The 21,713-nt window shown below is 38.2% G+C and overlaps 2 protein-coding genes across 4 annotated transcripts; both read left to right on the forward strand.

The window, feature by feature from the left end:
- The first annotated feature begins 328 nt into the window (after positions 1-328).
- Positions 329-5,893, forward strand: insig1 (insulin induced gene 1). 2 transcript variants are annotated; one of them, XM_058395485.1, is made up of 6 exons: positions 329-483; positions 581-893; positions 2,084-2,208; positions 2,926-3,092; positions 3,185-3,284; positions 3,443-5,893. In XM_058395485.1, the coding sequence occupies exons 2-6, from the start codon at positions 587-589 to the stop codon at positions 3,470-3,472; spliced, it is 729 nt and encodes a 242-aa protein (XP_058251468.1). In that variant the 5' UTR covers positions 329-483; positions 581-586; the 3' UTR covers positions 3,473-5,893. The 2 variants fall into 2 exon arrangements, with proteins under 2 accessions (XP_058251468.1, XP_058251469.1); XM_058395486.1 differs by having other exon boundaries at positions 342-492.
- Positions 5,894-12,587: 6,694 nt separating this feature from the next.
- Positions 12,588-19,900, forward strand: en2a (engrailed homeobox 2a). 2 transcript variants are annotated; one of them, XM_058394175.1, is made up of 2 exons: positions 12,588-13,527; positions 17,655-19,900. In XM_058394175.1, exons 1-2 carry the CDS (start codon positions 13,032-13,034, stop codon positions 17,996-17,998), a joined length of 840 nt encoding a protein of 279 aa, XP_058250158.1. In that variant the 5' UTR covers positions 12,588-13,031; the 3' UTR covers positions 17,999-19,900. The 2 variants fall into 2 exon arrangements, with proteins under 2 accessions (XP_058250158.1, XP_058250159.1); XM_058394176.1 differs by having other exon boundaries at positions 17,670-19,900.
- The last annotated feature ends 1,813 nt before the right edge of the window (positions 19,901-21,713 follow it).

The raw sequence follows: 21,713 nt of genomic DNA on the forward strand, positions 1-21,713 counted from the left end.
TGCTGCCTTCTGATTGGCGCTGTGCGACTCACCAGACATCAGCGCGCGCTCGACTTCTGCCCGCCGCGTTGCCAGATTGGTGCGCAGTGTCTACAAAAACGTTTATTAATTTATTACAGGTGTCAGAAATGGCAATTTGTCTCAGATAGATTTTTTTTTCTGTTTACGTGAACGTTCCTGACATTTAAATGTCGCGGTAAATTAATAACATTTTGCGGAATTGTGGCGCGTTCGAGGGAAAAACACAAGGGGAGGGATTTCGCGGAGAGTCACAAATCTGGCAACCCGTAGCGTTGACTCACGTGAACGGTGGGAAGGCAAAGCTTTGAGATGATGATGATGTGAGCACGTGGGGGGTGAAATAAATCAGCTGGAACCCCATTCACTGGCTTTATAAGGTGCAAAAGTGCAAACGTGGACAGAAGTGGGTTTTTAGCTTTTAAATCTGGACAGAAAAGAACTACGGGACGTCTTGTTACCAAGGTCTGAAATGTAAAAACAATCTTGCTTTCTATTTTTATGTTGAGTTTTCGATTATTATTATTATTATTTATTATTTATTTATTATTTGTCTTTCCAGTGCCAAATGCCGAGACTCGAGGACCGCTGTTGGAGCTGCACCGGGGTGAAAGCGAAAGATTTGACAGATTTGTGGATCTGGATGGCTTTGAAAATGGGTGAAATGATGTCCGTGGTCACGTCAGTGCTGCTCCAGCTTCGCTCTGCTAACTTAATCCGTCGTGGACTTGTGTTATTTGCTGTCGGCGTGTTATTAGCCTTAGTGCTTTATTTCCTGCAAATACAACGCAAGGATGCTTTATTGCCCGGTGAAGTGCTGGACACTTTGTTTTCTTCAGCTTGGTGGATTCCTCTGTGCTGCGGAACAGCTGCCGGTGAGTTCGATTATAATCAATATCATTTATAGTGTGTTTTTTGGTGTTTTGTTTGAGCCTCTGATGGGGCTGGGGTTGTTTTGTTTTTAACGCCTCGAGCTCTGATTGTAAGAAAGAGAGGAAAAAAAAACACAACCTAAAGGAAGCAGCTGTATGTCGGTCCGCGTGCGCTGCTCTCTGATTGGCTCGCCTGAAAAACGGGTGAGCGGCGCAAACGCACGCTATTGGCCGACGGCTCGAACACGCCATTTAACGACAAAGAGAAACAAGGAAGCGTGCTCGCGCGCCATATAAGCGCTACGTCACTCGGTCACGCCCACATTCCAATTACCTCAGGCAGGGATGAGGTCTGAATTTTGCCTCTCAAATTATTCACATTAAAATGTTTACACACAAATAAACTTAACACTTTGTTTTAAATATGTTTTATAAAACATGATCATCACCAGGTTTTTATGGTTTTGATGAAGGGTTAGTGAAGTTAATATTCATGTAAACATTTATTTGGTTTCTCTTTAAATAAAATGAGACTTGTTTTAAAATGTTAACTAGTCTAATTCTGTTTATCATCACTTTCATCTCAGTCACCGAAATCACTCACTAGGTGTTATTTTAAAGCGTTAATATGTTTATTGTTCCTTTAATATAGTAGAATCGAGGGACACTTGCCTCGGAGTGAGCGCTGTTAAACAGAGGAAAAACACACTTTACCTCAAGCGAATATTCTGTCATATTACACGATAATAACATGGTAATAGTTATGATAATACCATTATCGAATGTCAAAACACTGAACAATACAAACATTACGACTTTAGTCATCCGCAGCCACAGATAATAAGTCCGAAATCTGCCATCCAGCTTGTTATTGATGAGTAGATCTGTAATTTCAGAGGGTTGGCTTTGTGCTTTAAAAAAACCAAACAAAAACACTTTGTGATGTCATAACTCGTGTTTTCATCTCCTGAATAGTGTTTAATTTTCACTGTCGTGTTTCACTGTAACCATAGAAACACGTGGCATGTAGACGGAGATCCTGTGGGATTGCTTCAACATTCCTGATCATTTTCTCATGGGGGTCGTGATTCGTCTCCTAAATCTTTTCTTCAGTTCTAGCAGATTTGTTAGCACCATTAGCGTCTCCGTAACTGACCCGTTCTAATGTTTTCTGTGTTGACATGTTTCCGCAGCTGTGGTCGGTTTGTTGTATCCGTATCTGGACAGCCACCTCGGAGAGCCGCACAAGTTTAAGCGCGAGTGGGCGAGTGTCATGCGCTGCATCGCCGTGTTTGTCGGCATCAACCACGCCAGTGCCGTATCCTTACCAAACCCCGCCCACTACACACACACACACACACACACACACACACACACTGATCATACCTGAGAGCTACACTGATAAATATCGCAAAAGCTTTTTACGTCTTTCTTCAGATTTCTATTATTTACTTCAAAATTCCTCATTTAATGTTTCAGATTTAAATTGTTTTTTGTTTTTTATTTTATTTTTTTTAATTTTCCAGACACATTTTCAATTTTTACTTTCCAGAAGTTTCTTTTCTTTCCTTTACACCTGACTTTTTAGTGGTTTTTTTTCTTCTTCATTTAAATATTTTCCATTTATATTGAAAATGTCATTTTTATTTTTTTGTAACTTTTTTAAAATTATTTTTTTGTTACTTTATTTTTTTACTTTTTACATTAACTTTATTGAATTTTTATTTAGAGATTTTATTTTTGCTCGTCTTATGACTCTTTTTTTTTTTTTTTTTTTTTTTTTTTTTTTTCTTTTTTTATTTATTCATTATTATTCTTAATTTGTTTTTGTTTATTGCTTGTACTATTTGTTACGGTCAGTTTTTAATTTTTATTATGGCTTCTTTTTTTAATTATTTCCTCTCGTCGTTTAATTTTTTTTTTCCTCTTATTTTATTTTATTTTGGTTGATTTTTTTACATCTTATTCCGGAATGTTCTGGAGCTTCAGACGAGTCTTTCATGGCCACTTGTCCTTAACTTTAGCTGTTTATCAGAAGCTGGACTTTGTGAATAATGTGCAGCTGTGTCTTACCCTGGCGGCTCTATCTCTGGGTCTGTGGTGGACGTTTGATCGCTCCAGGAGTGGATTTGGGTTGGGTCTGACCACCGCCTTCTTCGCCACACTCATCACACAGCTGTTAGTCTACAACGGCATCTACCAGTACGCCATCGCCGTCTGTTACACACTGATCTCACTATACTTTTTGTTTAAAGAAAATTTGTATTAAAGGTTTGTCTGATCTTTCTCCACAGGTTTCCGTCTCCACAGCTGGGCTACGTTCGCTCCTGGCTGCCCTGCATCTTCTTCTCTGGAGGGGTGACGGTGGGGAACATCGGCAGGCAGCTAGCCATGGTTAGACCTCTCTTTAACTAGCGTCTGTTCAATTAGCATCTGTGTCTTTTTATGCTAAAACGTCCTTAAACCATAATCATGCAATATTACGCAGTTTCTCTCATTTCCACTTTTGTGAGCATTTTGTAATGAAACTTTCCTCTTCTTCGTCTCTTCAGGTTACGAATGAGAAACCTCACAATGACTAGCGAGCAGCAGGGAGGGACCCTGAATACTACAGTGAGGAGGAATGAGACGCTTCCTGTTGCATTTCCACTCTAATCTCATAAGAGAAAATGGCGGGCGGGCCATGTGTGTGTGTGTGGACACAAGGCTGGACTACACAGAGCTCATCGTTGACTCATGGCGACGGTGTGTGAGAGACTTTTACTTCCTGTCACAGATCCAGTGGCTAAATCTGTACAGTATTTTTTCCCACTAAGCCCCGTCTCTCTCATCTTCCTAAAACCCCGCCCCTTTCCAAAACTCTACTGCCATATCCGTCTGTTTCCGCCTCCTCATCATCCACGTGCCATCCACGTGACTCCACCCCTGCCTGGCTCTGCCCCCCTTTAAATGTTACAATCAGGAGTTTTCACTCCAGAAGTTTCTTGCGATGTGATTGAGGATTCGCGGCAAGGATTTCGGACTCACGGAGGGATTTGTGAACTCCTGACCTTGTCATCGCGGTTACTTTGTAAAAGAACTCCGTGCAGTTATGTAGCACAACTGGGTTCAGTTGTTCACTTCTACAGTGTGTTAGACTCTAAAGTGTGTGTGTGTGTGTGTGTGTGTGTGTGTGAGCTATATACCGAATTCTGAAGGAGAAAATATGAGTGCATTAATTGTGTGTGTGTGTGTGTGTGTGTGAGTGTGTGAGATGGTGGCCAAAATACTTGCTTGATTGTTTGGATTTTTGTGCTGGAAAATGACGAAAGGGAAACGTTTCAAGGCTGCACAAAAAATGTCCGCCATCCAAACAAGCAGCACGGACTTTCTCTAATAATCTTGTTGTTATTATTAATAACAACTAGAACTAGTGTTACTTTACTGCGAGACTTGTTTGCCAAATGAAATTTGTCCACTTCTACACGACGTGTCGCCTGATGTCGATCAGCCTGCACGTACACTTCGCTTTTATGAAGGTTCCTTCGATTGGTTTGTATTGCAGCCTTGAAGATTTTGCAATCCGTGATTGCCTTTTGTATTATAGAACGAGTGCTTTTGTCACTTTTATGTTTTTTTTTCCTTCTTTTCATCCACAATTGTTTTTTTGCTCACCGCATGTTAATCCATTCTTCGTCTAATCGCACAAAAATAACGTGCCGTGTTTTCCAGGATAACTTGATTCAAATTCACTCTGGGCTCTGCCCACACGGGCTCTGATTGGCCAACGTGGTTGAGGTGTGATATAAATACATACGTTATATTTCCAAAAGTTTTGGGACATCTGCCTTTACATGCACATGAATGTAATATGGAGTTGTCCCACCCTTTGCAGTTTCAGCTCTTCTGGGAAGGCTTTCCACAAGGTTTAGGAGTGTGTTTATGAGAATTTTTGACCATTCCTCTAGAAACGCATTTGTGAGGTCAGGCATTGATGTTGGACGAGAAGGCCTGGCTCGCAGTCTCCGCTCTAATTCATCCCAAAGGTGTTCTATGGGGTTGAGGTCAGGACTCTGTGCAGTTCCTCCACACCAAACTCACTCATCCAGGTCTTTATGGAGCTTGCTTTGTGCACTGGTGTGCAGTCATGTTGGAACAGGAAGGGGTCATCCCCAAACTGTTCCCACAAAGCATGAAATTGTCCAAAATGTCTTGGTATGAAGCTGAAGCATTAAGTAAGGGGTTGAGTCCAAGCCCTGAAAAACAACACATTAATTCAATGATTTGAAGGGATGTCCCAAAACGTTTGGCAATATAGTGTATATAAATAATTTGTTGGCAAGACTTTGCAAGTAATTGAGATTCAGGCAGCTGCTTTCGGTACTGTACAGCTTTTCCTAAACTGTATATATGTTTATATATAATTAAAAGTTTAGATCAGATCTGAAGCTCGTCAGCCAATCAAAACGAGAGATTCCTCGTCCTCGCTGCATAACACGTTTCTAACAAGAGTTTCCGCCTTCTGTTTCCGGAAAATACGGCACTCTGGGAACTTGAGGAAAGATTTGAAGTGCAATCAGTTCTAATGAGCCTTGATATTTATTTGCGATTTGTCGTGTGTCATTAAAAGGATCGTATGCAGTACAAAGAAGCAATAACTCGCCTTCAGACCGATTACAATGACACCAATGACCACTTCTACTGTTCAGAGGAAGAAGAAAAAAAGTGTGTATGTTGTCACGTTTTACCTGTCAAGTTGTGTTAGTGAAGTGTGTGAAATGGAGGTGTGTGTGTGTGTGTGTGTGTGAAACGGCTGGAAGATAAAACTCACTAACAGGACTTCAGTTCAGGGATTCGATGAAGACTCAACGTGAACGAAAGCTTTATTTTATTTGAGGAATTTTCTTTTTTTTGTTCGACGTGTGTGTGTGTGTTGTGTTGTATTTTTTTTGGTCTGTGTTTACTGTTGTTAGTTGCATGATTTCTTTTACATTGTCTATAAAATAAAATGGAAGTTGAAAGTGTTGATTTTCCTGGTGAATTATTTTGAAGATGCTCTGCTTACGATCGACTCTGATTAGCTGAACACTTTAGCGTAAGTATTTAAACCCCCACACCCACACCCAAACCCACATCCAAACAACGTCAGTGTTAGAACCTGAAGCAGAAATGAACTAATCTGCTTTAAGGACATTGTGTATGAGGTCATTTTCAAGTTGTGTTAATGTCGTACTTCCACCTCGTGGTGTGCGAAGCGGGGAAACAAAAAACATTAAGACGCTAGCATGAAAGCGTGTCTTCTGTTTGTGGAGGACGTAATGCTAGCAACAAGCTAGCCGGCTAACATTAGTGCTAACAGTAATGTCGATGACTAGCTTCTCAGAACAGCGATTAGTTTAGTCAGTGTTCTAGATCTGAAGCTAAAACTTCTATAAACTCATTGAATTTTAGAGAATGGAGCAGCCATGTGGGTTTGATGTCAAAACCTTTATTGTTAAAGTGGAGTAAAAAGTGGTGGTCCATGTGGTTAAGGCTCTGGGTTATTGATCAGAAGATCAGGGTTCCAGCCCCAGTACAACTCCACTGTTGGGCAATTGGGCAAGACTCTTAACCCATATCATAACTGCTCTTGCCAACCTCCTCAGCTGGTATATGTGAATAAAAGTATTCCTCTGTGCTGTAATGGATGTGTGGAGATAATAAAGCCTTCTTGCCCTCAAGTTCTTCTTGTGAATGAGTTCGGTGCCATCAGAAAGGAATAAGGTGTCAGAAATGTGTCAGAAAATCAGGACCTTCTGTAGCGGGAAACAGAATTTGTGAGTGTTTGTTTTGGAAAGTGAACTGAAAGTTCCCTTTGGGATGAATAAAGTATCTATCTATCTATCTATCTATCTATCTATCTATCTATCTATCTATCTATCTATCTATCGGTCTGTCTGTCTGTCTGTCTGTCTGTCTGTCTGTCTATCTATCTATCTAAGTGACGTTCCCTTCTGGTGCTGTTGTGCTGCCTGCCACCAGATGGCAGCATTTCATCTCTCCATCTCACAGAGAGTGGTTGTCTCTGGAGTCTTCGTCCTGAAACGTTAGGGAATGTGGAACAACGCTCAAGCAGGTGTGTGAGGAATCCCCAGTGGGATGACCCTATGATCAGGACATTCCCAAGAGAGCAGGTATTTTCCCTGTTTGCTGGAGAACCCTGGAGGCTAGAAGATGGGGAAAACCTGTAAAATAGCTCCTGTCCTGTAGGTGGCGCTCTAGTCAACTGTTCCTTATTCCCAATACTTATAAATAAAATTTTCACTTCAGGGAGTCTTCAGACAGACAGACAGGTGGGAAACCTGGCGTGAGGCCGCACCAATGTGTCCAGCTTTTTTTTTTTTTTCCCTCACTCTCTTTCCCTTCCTGAGAAAGTTGCACTGGTCTTTTGTGCACTGCCAGTCGAGCGGAACGTCCTCTCTCCGTCCGCAGCTGCTTGCTTCCTGCTTTGTGAGGACCAAACAAATCCAGCGTCACTCACACCCCACCCACCCACACATACACACACACACACACACACGGATCTTTTATCCCCGACACACACTACCCTACACTACACTACCCCCTAGATTCTCTCTGCACTTCAGCTCGGATTTATATGATCCTGGGACAAAGACAGGCAGAGAGACAGATGGGTCAGAGGTCAGGAAGACACCTACCTGTGTACCTGACACATGGAACAATCACCAAAGCACTCCAATCTCAAAGATTTAGAAGCACTTTTTAACCATCACCACATACACTTTGTCAGGTAGAAACGGGGAACAGGTACATTCCAGGACCATTATTTCCCATTTATTTATTTTCCTTATGATGTACACACTTTTATATATATATATATACTGTATCGAAGGGTTAAATTCTGAATGATTTATATGTTACATATGCTGAAGATATTTTTTTCTTTTTCCTGGTATATCCTGGTGTGTGTTTACTGAGGTCCTTCTGTTTCTGAGGTCCTTTTCTTTTCTAATACAAACATCATTTTCATTACAAATGAGATTGTCCGCAACAAGTGAGGGAAACTTTTAAAATTGTCGAAATATTCTGATGAATTTTGATTTACTGATCTTTGATTTACAAAGATATGTTTTGAGGAAAATCTGACTTTTTATATGACATGGTTCGAGAAACACACGTTTGCTTCCATACTAAATACTGAATACGTCCTCAATACTGAATACACAAAATACTCAGGTTTTATTTTATAGATATTCCAAATTTTCTGCTTTTAAATAAAGAAATATTTCACTGCTTTATGTATTTATTTATTTATTTATTTACTCACAAACAGAATAACTTTCGATAAGTGTGATTTCTCAGGCTTCTGCTTTACGAGGACAAGTTTATCTACTTTGACCAGAACTCATTATTTTATTCCATTTTTCTCTGATGCTCTTAAAGTGAAATCTCCAATAACTTTATATTTTAAAGCATGCACTACACTGGGCCTGGTATTTTATACCTGACGAAGTGCACTTGTCTAGAAAAATTCCAGACAAATGAAATTAATAAACACAGATAAAAACATATAAAAACATTAATTTTTATGTAGTATCAGAGCATGTATAATTATTTTTTATATAAATGTTTCTTCTTTTTCATGTTCTTCTTCTTCTTCTTCTTCTTCTTCTTCTTCTTATTATTATTATTATTATTATTATTATTATTATTATTATTGTGAATTAGAAAAGACAAAAAACATTTGTTTCAGGAAAATCAGCCTTAGTGCACATTCTTTTAAACAAAAAAGAAAAGAAAAAATAAAATAAAATAAAATAAAATAAAATAAAATAAAATAAAATAAAATAAAATAAAATAAAATAAAATAAAATAAAATAAAATAAAGAAGAGTGAATCGAGGCTTAGTTTCCTCTCAGACAGTTTGTTAGTTTCCTAAATGGGTTCTACTTTGGAACAGGAATTTCTCATGTCTTGGGTTCTACACAGAACCTTTTAAAGGTTCTCCTGCAGAGGAAAGCAGAGGGGAAAAACCTCATTACGGGATCTGAAGACAAGCGATGAGGAAATGAAAACAAACCAAAAGATCAGCTACATTTAAAAACAGTAAAGTTGTACGAAAAAAATATGATTTAAAAAATACGATTTACAATTCTCTGCAGAATAATTAATAATAACAACAATAATAACATCATCATCATCAACAACAACAACAACAACAACAACAACAACAATAATAATAATAATAATAATAATAATAATAGGGTCGGATTTCTATTGTAGCACGAGCCACATTATTTTCATCCCGATATTAAACCTGATCAAACGAAATAATAATCCGACGTGTGTGTGTGTGTGTGTGTGTGTAATCGAATTAAAGCAGATAAACTGCGACTTTGCACGGTGAGAAATAAATAATAAAAAAAAACCGCATATGTGGCCCGTGTGTGAGGAAGAAGAAGAAGAAGAAGAAGAAGAAGAAGAAGAAGAAGAAGCAGATGATGATGATGATGATGATGATGATGTTTAGTAATTGATTTGTTATTTGCTTGCATTTTCTTTAGTGCGTTACAGAAATTTGCCATCAACAACAACAACAACAACAACAACACAGAGAAAATAATAAAGGAAACAAAAAAAAGTCGGAAAGAAAAGAGTCGGAAATTTATTTACTTATTTATTTATTTATGTGTTTATTTATTTATTATAGTTATTTACTCTTATTATAATTATAATTCATAACAAAGGCATGAATAAATTATTTATTTATTATACACAGAAAGGGAAACAGCTCTCAGACAAACAGAAGCATTTTTTTTTAACTTTAATTATATTTCATAATTTTATTATTTCTTGCCTTATTTGTCGCGGAAAAAATCGATGATAATGATAATAATAATAATAATAATAATAATAATAATAATAATAATAATAATAATAATAATAATAATAATAGTGAAAAAAAGTTTCACCATGTTTATTAAGACAAAATGTAAATCCAGTGTCAAACATTTATTGGTTTCGTTCACGCGCAAATTCAGCGCCGCTTCACCTCTCGTGACAGGAAACTGCTAAAAAAAAAAAAGTCGTGAAACCAACAAACAGTGACTGGTGTTTAATTCTTCCCGAAGAGGAGGAAGTGACGCTGAAGCAGCTGTTAATGGTGTTAATGGTGTTAATTATCCGCAATATTAAAGTGATTAAAGTAACTGTGTTTCATTCACTGCTTCACCAAGTCCTGACATAAACACCTCAAAGCTTTCTACTCATTATCCTCACACACACACACACACACACAGGCTGAATGAAGGCTTATCTACGCCACGCAGATCAAACACTTCAGATTATTAGTCGAGAATTAAAGCTCATCGTCTCTCTCTCTCTCTCTCTCTCTCTCTCTCTCGCTCTGTGTGTGTGTGTGTTTCATCTGAAACTTTTCTGTCTCTGAAACACACACAAAAAATAGTGTACTGAATGATTATAGTTTCTGAAGTCTTCATTACTGAGCTAATTAAAGTGTAACGTCTTTATGTGTGTGTGGGGGGGGTTTGGAGAGTGATGTGTATGCATGGAATGTGTGTGTTTGGAGTGCTAAGTGTGTGTGTGTGTGTGTGTTTGAAGCGTGATGTGTATGTATGGAATGTGTGCATTTTTGGAGCATGTGTGTTTTTGGAATGTTAAGTGTGTGTGTGTGTGTGTGTGTGTGTGTGTTTGGACTGTTAGAACGACAGATTGTAAGATTTGGGGTGTGATTTTTGTTCACATTTGGTCTTTGCATGCTGTCAGAACTCATATTGCACAAACCTTTGATTGGTGTGTGTGTGTGTGTGTGTGTAGAGAGACAGAAGGGGGGGGGTACATCCTACAGCAGATTGTGAGTTCGCTCAGTGATCAATGGGACACACACACACACACACACTTGCATACACACACACTATAGGCGTGCGTCCATTCACAAGTCCGCTCTCACTCACCATCTTTTGTAGAACGAAATGTCTGGAACAAGCGCTAAAGTAGCAGACAGACCGACAGACACCCCCCCACCCCCCACACCCCCACACACACTGTATGAAATGAGAATGTGCCCCTTTTAATTCTTCAGTATTTTAATCGCATGAAAGTTTATAGTCTCTGATTCGCTCCTCGGCTCCTGCGGGTTGCCAGATTCTTTAGATTTTAAAATTGCAGGGTTTCTCACCTGTGCAGGATTCTCTGGGATTAAACCCAGTTGTGAGTTAAAGGATACGTTTTTCCCTTTTTGATGAATAGTTTGTTGCGTAATATTCATTTAAAGTTGTTTTTCTAGAGTGTAGCGCTTCTACTGGCTTAGGGTCAATCTGGCAACCCTGCACGAGCCACGCCGTTTCTCTTACTCCAGCTTTGAGGTGAACCGTAAAACGTCTTAAAGAGACAGAGTCCCGTTTCAGCATCTCTCCATCCGTGTGTGTGTGCGCGCGCACGCGCGCGTGTGTGTGTGTGTGTGTGCGTGTGTGTGTGTGTTCTCACTTTATAAACTATTATTTTTCTATCGTTCATATATCTCCTGTATCACGTGCCACTACTGAGAGAAACAGAGATTCTCCTCCTGCACGTGAATTAGGAGGAAAAACTGACATCCTTCATTCATTCAATCCACTGGAGATGTTCACTGTCCACCTGCTCTGGGTGTTGGTCATATCATAAAGGCCTTTTTAATGCAGCATAAATACATAAAGAATAATAGATAGATAGATAGATAGATAGATAGATAGATAGATAGATAGATAGATAGATAGATAGATAGATAGATAGATAGATAGATAGATAGATAGGCAGGAATAGATAGATAGATAGATAGATAGATAGATAGATAGATAGATAGATAGATAGATAGATAGATAGATAGATAGATAGATAGATAGATAGATAGAGAGGCAGGCAGGCAGGAATAGATAGATAGATAGATAGATAGATAGATAGATAGATAGATAGATAGATAGATAGATAGATAGATAGATAGATAGACAAGCAGGAATAGATAGATAGATAGATAGATAGATAGATAGATAGATAGATAGATAGATAGATAGATAGATAGATAGATAGATAGACAGGCAGAGAGGCAGGCAGGCAGGCAGGAATAGATAGATAGATAGATAGATAGATAGATAGATAGATAGATAGATAGATAGATAGATAGATAGATAGATAGATAGATAGATAGATAGATAGACAGGCAGGCAGGAATAGATAGATAGATAGATAGATAGATAGATAGATAGATAGATAGATAGATAGATAGATAGATAGATAGATAGATAGATAGATAGATAGGCATAATGAAATAAATAATTAAAGAAGAAATATAAGACATATACGTGTATATACGTGTGTAAATACGTGTGTGTGTGCGTGTGTGTGTGTGTATATGTGTGTGTCTGCGCGCGCGCGTGCGCGTGCGTGCGTGATGTTGATAATTTGGTGTTCCGCTGCGTCTTTAAAGAAACATGAACGAAAACACTGCCCCGTTACTCCAGGAGCGTGGTCACGTGACAGACTCTCCTTCCGTTCCATTGGTCGAAGGCACGTGTCCTGGATACGGGAGTGAAACGTCACAGTGGGGCGGAGGACGGGGAGGGGGTCTCGTAATAAAAAAAAAAAAAAAGAACCAAAAAAAAAAAGAGAGAGAGAGAGAGAGAGAGAGAGAAAATCGGGAGTAAAAGTATTTGAGGAGGAGCGGATCCAGGAGGAAGACCCCCTCCTTCCTCCTCTGCCTCTTCTTCTTCTTCCTCTCCGGCCCGGAGTTTACTCACTCAGACCTGCTGTACACCCGCTTCACACGGATCACAGGTGTTTCTCTTTATTATTCATCACATTTCATTCGGGTTTGTTTTTTTTTTTTTAAGTTTTATATATTTATAATAGAGCACATTTTTGTTCTACGGGATCCGAAACTATGGTTCTTCTTTGTGAGCACGAGGCGCAGGAAGAAGATCTGTTTACAGTCCAAAATCCACGCTGATTACTATTAATATCACTATCTTATTATTATTGTTTTTACAATTTTTTTTTAAAGTGGAGCGCAGTAGCTCCGTGTTCTGTAAAGTGCCTGATAAGTGCGGTTAAAAGGGTTAAAGAGAGAGACCGAGGGGAGAGAGGGAGTGTGTGTGTGTCCTGGTCAGTATGGATGAGAATGAGCAGAGAGTCAGAGGAGACGCTCGGCGTGCGGGAGAGTCCGAGGTGAGAGCTCCGTCCCCGGGACACGCGCCTCCTCCTCCTCATCCTCATCCTCATCCTCCTCCTCCACCGCCGCCGCCACCGCCGCCTCCTCACCGCGTCACCAACTTCTTCATCGACAACATCCTGCGCCCGGATTTCGGACGCAAAAAGACGGAGGAAAGTGTGCTGAGACGCCACGAGAGCAGCGCGGGACAGCCGGGAGAGGTCGGACAGGTGGGACAGGTGTCCACGGAGAGCACCTCCACACCGCACGCCGGGAAGAAAGCCGACACGGTGACAGACGACGAGCCGGTGAAAGTGCGCGGAGAAAGCAAGGAGCAGTGCCTGAGCTCGGACTCGGAGCTTTCTCAACCCAACTCGTCCACTTTAACCCAGAACCAGCCCATGCTGTGGCCCGCCTGGGTTTACTGCACGCGCTACTCGGACAGACCCTCGGCAGGTAAACACCGCTCAGTCCTATTTCTTTATTTCAACCACTAAAAATATCATTCATGCTTTTAAACACTTAAATAAAAGTACTATCCCTCATCATCTGGAACTAACCCCGAAGTCACATAGAATTCAGGATTTCATAGTTTTTGTTCAGAAAATCGCGCAAGAGTCATGATGCCGCTCTGTGAAATAAAATAAATAAACAAATAAATACACGAGATAATTAAAAACAACTATTTATACAAAAAAAGCTAAATCCGATCACACATTTTTAGTTATCAACAATCCTAAAAGTAATAATAATAATAATAATAATAATTTGACATACCTGACTTAAAATAAAAATATTTACAAAAATAATAAGATAATAATACATACTTACAAATATTTATTATTATATTATTATTGCAAATATTTATTATTTTATTTTTATTTCATGAAAGAAACATTCTGGAATTTTCAGTCTCTCTTCTTTCTCTCTGTGAAAACAAAACAAATCTATAATTAATTTCTTCTGTTAAAATAAGTGTGTGATATTTAACTTGGGTAATAGTTAATAGTTGAAATCTAGATAATATATATATATATATATATATATATATATATATATATATATATATAATCCAAAGCAGTGTGGTGCACAAACAGTTAAAGTATAGAGTGAAGCTTATAGGCTGAAGCAGCGCCACTGAAACCTACAGCCTTAGCATCTACAGTGGAATGTATAGATTAGCATCGATTCATTCACACATTATAACATTAATAAATTAATAAACATTACATTAAAAAAAAAAAAGGAATAATGAGTCTGAATTGTGAACTGAAACGTAATGTTTTGTCACTGCTGTCGGCTTACCCAAGCAAAATCCTAAGGTTTAATTCACCCTTCCAGCTTCGAACGTACATGCTAAGCACACCTGAGGGGATGAATTGAAGCTAAATGTCTAGAATTAACCCTTTATGGTGCTGAATAATCACTTCAAATTCTCCAATACTCAATTTTCTTTCTCTTACTGTGGTATATATATATATATATTTGTCCAATTAGCATAGCGAGCATTACTAGCAAGAACGCTAGCGACGCTTTGCTAGCGTCTTCTTTTCTGAGGGGATTTTTCTGTAAAAGTTAAAAGATTACAGCGGAAACCTTTATCTTTTTTTTTCTTTTTTTTACATTATTAACGTGTATTAAAGGCATTTAAGCTACTTATATAACGAGAACTAATCTTTCTGCGAGGTTAAATTGTGTTGTTTGAGGGGAAACTAGCCTTAAAAAAAAAGAAAAGAAACGTCTCGAGTTTTTAATCAGTTTATCATCGCTATCATGTTATTTCGTTCAGTAGAATGTAATTAGCACGCCGCCAGCACACAAAAACTCAGTGATAATGTTTATTTCTTATTTCCCAATTTAAAAAAAAGGTTAATTCAGTTACAAATAAAAGTCGTGACATGACATATATTGCATAGATTGCTAGAGAATTTGTTCAGAGTGAGATAGCTAGCTAGCTCAAATGTACTGTTGAAAGAAAGAACCAAAACAACACGAAAATAAGGGGGAAATGTGGATTTTGTGGTAAATGATTTTTTAGCATTTTCTGCCATTATAGATAATATACCAAGTAGAAGTAAAATTGTCCTGTATAAAATAATACTAGCATGTGAGACTGTTTATATATTAGAAATATTTAACCAATTCAACCAAAAAACCAGAACCTAGCTGGCCTAGCCATCCAGATTTGATCTCCACCATAACTTCATGACCTGATACTTATACTACATCAGCTATTTCTATAGGTATAGATATAGATATATTTTTAAAAACATTTTTTCTATAACTATTTTGCAATATTAAAAGAATTGCATGAAGCAAGCTTAAAAGAGAAATCATTTCTTTCTCTGCGATGCCAGTCTTCCAAGTTCATTAGCATATTTTTGGGACAATGGACTGCAGGACGCCTCTGGCTGTCTCCATTATCCAAACTAAAAAAAAAAAACTGAATTAAGATGAGTTTAAGAATTCGTGTGTTTAAGACCTTCATTTATTTATTTTTTTTAAAGAAAAACGCAAGGGAAGGATAAATCATGCTTTAAATGCAGCGACTGCTTTAAATCCAAAACACAAAAAAAATCGACATTTTTTTAGCTACTGATGGTTATAAAAATAAATCTGTAAGTTATTTTAATTAGGCATTTCGGGGGAAATTTTGGCTGATGAAGCAGTTTTTTTCTGCGGAAAAAAAATATTTTGGCGACGAATGTTTGGTTTGAATTCATTTGCATGGCCAAATACATTTTGATAAATATATATTTTAGCTTTTAAAATGGGAATAAATGGAAAATATGGTATTGAATAAACATATAAACATCATTATCCTATTTACGGGAGTTTATTTTTTCTTCAAATCCGACGCTAAACATCAAACCTATTTTCTTTCCTTTTTAAATAAATGTATTTATTCATCGTATATCCCAAGGCCTAAATCACATAAAATACTGCATTTTTTTGTCTTTAAACACCAGAATGATGAAGACTGTCCAATCTCCAAGCCAAAATTTTCCACCATAGAGAAAAAAAAAACCGGCTCAAAATGGAGGAGCCCATCGTTAATATTCATGAATATTCCGCACAAGAGCTTTTTCCCCAGCAACAATAACTTTTATTACATCTATTATATTCTACAGGACGTGTCCTACCTTCACGACTAAACTGTTCACTTAAAATAAAAATAAAAAAAAAATCACTTTGACGCAGAATTTCGACAATTCGTTTCCTTCCATTTTGGTCGGCATTAAAGCTACCAGATCCCCGACCGATTCGTGATCAGAGATCATTAACCGTCACTCAAGCTGATCAGGTGGATCCTTAACGATCGAAAAACAAAATCGTTGAAAAATGTTCAACATCTGGAGCTTTGACGCTAACACGCTCATTATGAGGATTGTAAATTAAACTAATCGAGTTTCCTTTAAACACCGACATTCATAATGCTGTTTATAAACAGCTTATAGATGTGAATGAATGAGTGAATGAGTGAATGAATGAATGACACACAAAAAACAACAATTATGCAAATAAATCAGTTTCTAAATTTGTATATTTAAATATTCAAAATATATCCACAGTAAATATATATATATATATATATATATATATATATATATATATATATATATATATATATATATATATCCCACAGTATTAATTCATTCATAAGAATTCATGTGATCATCTTCTACTATGAATAATAACCAAGGTGAAGGTGAAGGTGAACCAGGGTGAGGGCCTGGGATGCTACTTCATTTTTATAAAATCCAATCAAATCGCTGTCACGTTTACGTTAAGAATTTGCTTGTACGTGACTCACACAGGAATAATATAGTGTATATAAGCGACGTCATGATACAAACATTGATATAACTTTCATAGAGCAGGAATAAAGAGTACAATAAAAATGGTGGATTTTGGGTAGATTTCCTCTAACAATTTATATTTTATAATATTATGTATGAATAAAATGAAGATCGTATAACGGACGGCGTGTAAATTCTAGCGTGTCGGTGATTAGGTTGGATTTTAAGGTAGGAAGAGAAGAGTGTCCTTGTCCTTAACCTTCACTTCACTTCATGTCACACAAGTGTTTTGGTTTTAGAACGTTTCTCAGCTGATTTACCGATTTTAAGACACAGAGCTCGGCTGAGCCGTTTCGACCTTAACGCTAATACAAAATGCTAAACTCAGCATTTTAGTCGTTAATGTAAGTGTTAGTTCAACTCCACGCAAACAGCCGTCGTTCGAAGCCTAAAAGTTCATTAAACGCCATAATTGTTCATTATACGCTTAACTGGAGGCGTTAATTGAACACAATAAGGGTTAAATCCAAGTGTTTAACACGCTCCGGACAAGGTGAGCTCTAATTCAGCACCGGAGGTGTTAAAAACCAACACTGTGAGGTTAAATTCAACATTTTTTCGAGTGTTAATTGGACTGAACAGAGTGTGGTGGTTTCGAGGTGTTAATTCGGCACTGTAAGGGTTAATCCACCACTGCTGATTTTGCTGAGTAAGGGATGCAACACTTAGCATGCTGTTTCCAAACTGCCTTGCCTTGCTGTTATTTATTCCAACTCAACATAGCCACGCCCACCGCAGGTCCCCGAACCCGCAGACCAAAGAAGAAGTGCAGCGGCAGCAGCAGCAGCAAGGAGGACAAGCGGCCGCGCACCGCCTTCACGGCCGAGCAGCTGCAGCGCCTGAAGGAAGAGTTCCAGTCCAACCGCTACCTGACGGAGCAGCGGCGCCAGAGCCTGGCTAACGAGCTGGGCCTTAACGAGTCGCAGATCAAAATCTGGTTCCAGAACAAGAGGGCCAAGATCAAAAAGGCTTCAGGAATCAAGAACACGCTGGCGCTGCACCTGATGGCCCAGGGCCTGTATAACCACGCTACCACCACCAAGGACGACAAATCAGACAGCGAGTGAGGGGTGGGGACAGGGTTTGGGGGGGGGGGTGAGAGAGGTTTGGGCAAGATACACAGGAGGTAGATGGAGTAAAAGAGGCGGAGAGAGAAAAGGAGAAGGAGAAGGAGGGGGAATGAGGACTATACAACCATGCCAACATCCTGATAGAGAGGGAGAGGTGGGGGGGGACAGGAAGAGAGACAGAAAGAAAGAGTGAGACAGGTGAGAGAGAGATGAAAGAAGTGACGGTTGTATTTCCAATGCAATAACTCTTAAGCATCAAGGGCCAGTGTACAAACATACCAGCATTAACCGAGGTTCCAATCAAAGTGTTATTATTCATCAGACTTGAACAAGACTTACTATTATTATTATTATAAAGAAAAAAAAACAAACAGGAAAAGCATGGCGGCCACGCTATTGGATTTGTGCTTCTGCTGTTTTATAAATAGAGCTTTTCACGGGCTGCATTATCACGACAGAGAGAGAGAGAGAGAGAGAGAGTGAGAGAGAAACATCCTGCTTCAATCCAAAGACTATTTCCTGCAACTGTGAATGAATACGAAAACATGAGGCATTGTTCCGATTATTCCGCAAAGGCATGTGCTGATATTCAGATGAAGTGATGAATTTCTCACGTCTTACGTTCCTGACCCAGGGTTCAGTGTTTTTGTTTATCCATCATCCAGATAATAATAATTATAACAATAACAAAAATGAACAATAATAATAATAATAAAGTGCGCTCACATTAGGATATTTGCGCGGTTTCGGGAATCGATCCCAAGCTAAAGGATAGTTGACGCTTTGCTTGTTTTTTTAAGCTAGAAAGCAAAACTGCACTATAACGTAACCGATACGCTTGTTACTAGAAGATTCTGTGAAATGTTACTTCAGAAATTCCAGCGATTTAAGATTTGTCAGGCAAAAAAAAAAGAGTAGCAAAGATGCTTATTAGCATGCCAGATACTCGGATTGTAGCTTGGGAAGATCCACAGTGCCTAAACACGCCTAGAAAAGAAGGATGACCGCGTTTCATAATAATAATAATAATAATAATAATAATAATAATAATAATAATAATAATAACAATAAAAACATGTTTAATATCATGATAACCCACGATTTATCGGCACATGCCTTTACTCCGCTCCTGTTTTTTTTTTTTTTTTTTTTACGTATTTTTTTTGGGGGGGAGGGGTTTTAATGTTTCGATTTCGATGCACGCATGCAGCGACCGTAGCGACGATTTTTAACCCAGCGCAAAATTGTATCGTAAAGCCGAGCGACGTGAGGAGCAGTAGAACTGTGATCGTTTATTTGAAAAAAAAAAAAAAAAAAGAGGCGGAGTGGAGACGTAATCAAATTACTGACACGCGCTGGACAGATCGAGCCTGCACGTATAAATCGATAAATATTTAAAAAAATAAAATAATAATAATAATAAAAAAAAACAACAACACAGTGCTTGGACCCCTAATCAACCGAAACGTCTTAAATCGCATAGAGTTTTTATGAAAGAGCAATATCTTTTTTATTTTTGGTTTGTATTTCTTTTGTAAAAATGTTGTACCGCTGCCTAGAGACGTGTAGCACTCGGACTTACGACGACATCATCTACAGAAGGATTATAAAAAAAATATATATACGATATATACGCAGGCAAACACTATGGAAAAAAAACAAAACAAACAAATGAAGCAAACCAGCATTCTAACAAAAATGACCATTTTATTGCTGTTATGTATTTATAGAAATATATGAAGAAGAAAAAAAAAAAAACTTTATCCGATGACCGGTTGTCGCTTTTTTTTCTGTTTCTTTGGAGAGTAGATTTTTTTAAAAGAAGAATAAAAAAAAGAAGTAATAATCTCTTTAAGAAAAATGGCATATTTATCATTGTGTATGTGAATGAAGCGGATCTCGAGGCCTTTTTGCATGAAAAGCTGATGATTAAAGGCATATTATAAAAGTTGGATGGATTCGTTTTGGGGTTTTTTTTATGTGTGTGTGTGTGTGATACAGTGTCATTAATAAATTCCTGACATGGACAGTCTGCGAAGGCTTGTTAAGTACGTGTCCATCTCCGGGACGTCGTCATGGTAACCAGTGACGTCATTAGGCACAGGTTTACCCTGTCGTTGTAATTCATTATTGTTTCTATATTAAAAAGTCACTTGTGATGCGTTCCATGTCCAGTGTCTGCGTTTTGGAGCAGTCAGAGGTGAGGCTCAGAGGTGAGGCTGGAATTGAAATTATTTAGCGTTTGTTGTTTTTTGTGGTTGATGAGGGAAAGTCTGTTTACAGCTGCTATAGCGTAAACGATTACAGGAAGCAACTGCTTTCAAAACATTAAACATAGCTACAAACTCCTCTCTTTAAACTCTCATCCATATCATCGTTTATTAGTTTAAAACAGAATCTTAAAACCACTGCAGGATGTTTTCCACATCGTGACCATCATCATCATTAACCTCATCATCATCATCATCTTCATCACCATAATCATCATCATCATCATAATCATCATTAACCTCATCATCATCATCATTAACCTCATCATCATCATCATCATCATCACCATAATCATCATTAACCTCATCACCATCATCATCACCACAATCATCATCATCATCATCATCATCACCATAATCATCATTAACCTCATCATCATCATCATTAACCTCATCATCATCACCATAATCATCATTAACCTCATCACCACCACCATCATCATCATCATCACCATAATCATCATCATCACCACAATCATCATCATCATCATCATCATCATCACCATAATCATCATCATCATCATCACCATAATCATCATTAACCTCATCACCATCATCATCACCACAATCATCATCATCATCATCACCATAATCATCATTAACCTCATCATCATCATCATTAACCTCATCATCATCATCATCATCATCACCATAATCATCATTAACCTCATCACCACCATCATCATCATCATCATCATCATCACCACAATCATCATCGTCATCATCATCATCATCATCACCATAATCATCATCATCATCACCATAATCCTCCTCCTCCTCCTCCTCATCATCATCATTATCCTCCTCCTCCTCCTAATCATCATCATCATCCTCATCAGCATTAACCTCATTATCATCATTAACCTCCTCCTCATCATCTTCATCATCATCATCATTATTCCCATCATCATCATCCTCCTCCTCCTCATCATCATCATTCTCATCCTCATAATTTTCATTATCCTCCTCCTCCTCCTCTTGATCATCATTCTCATCCTCATAATGATCATCATCCTCATAATCCTCCTCCACCTCCTTCTCATCATCATTCTTATCCTCATAATCATCATCATTATCCTTCTCCTCCTCATCATTCTCATCCTCATTATCATTATCCTCATCATAATCATTATCATCATCCTCATAATCATCATTATCCTCCTCCTCCTCATAATCAACATCACCATAATTCTCATCCTCATTATCACTATCCTCATCATTGTCATCATCCTCATAATCATCATCATTAACTACCTTCTCCTCCTCCTCCTCCTCATCATCATAATCATGGAACGTAACCTAATTTGCCTTAAAGTGCGAGTTTAACGCTGAAGGGATGATTTTCTCCTCAGCAGCTTAAGCACTTAAAACCACTGCACTAAGACGTCTTTTTTTTTCTTTTTTTTGTGTTTTTTGGTAAATAATTGCAGTGACTGTGCTAT

Source organism: Hemibagrus wyckioides, linkage group LG07, assembly GCF_019097595.1.
Source record: "Hemibagrus wyckioides isolate EC202008001 linkage group LG07, SWU_Hwy_1.0, whole genome shotgun sequence".
Classification (NCBI taxonomy): Eukaryota; Metazoa; Chordata; class Actinopteri; order Siluriformes; family Bagridae; genus Hemibagrus; species Hemibagrus wyckioides.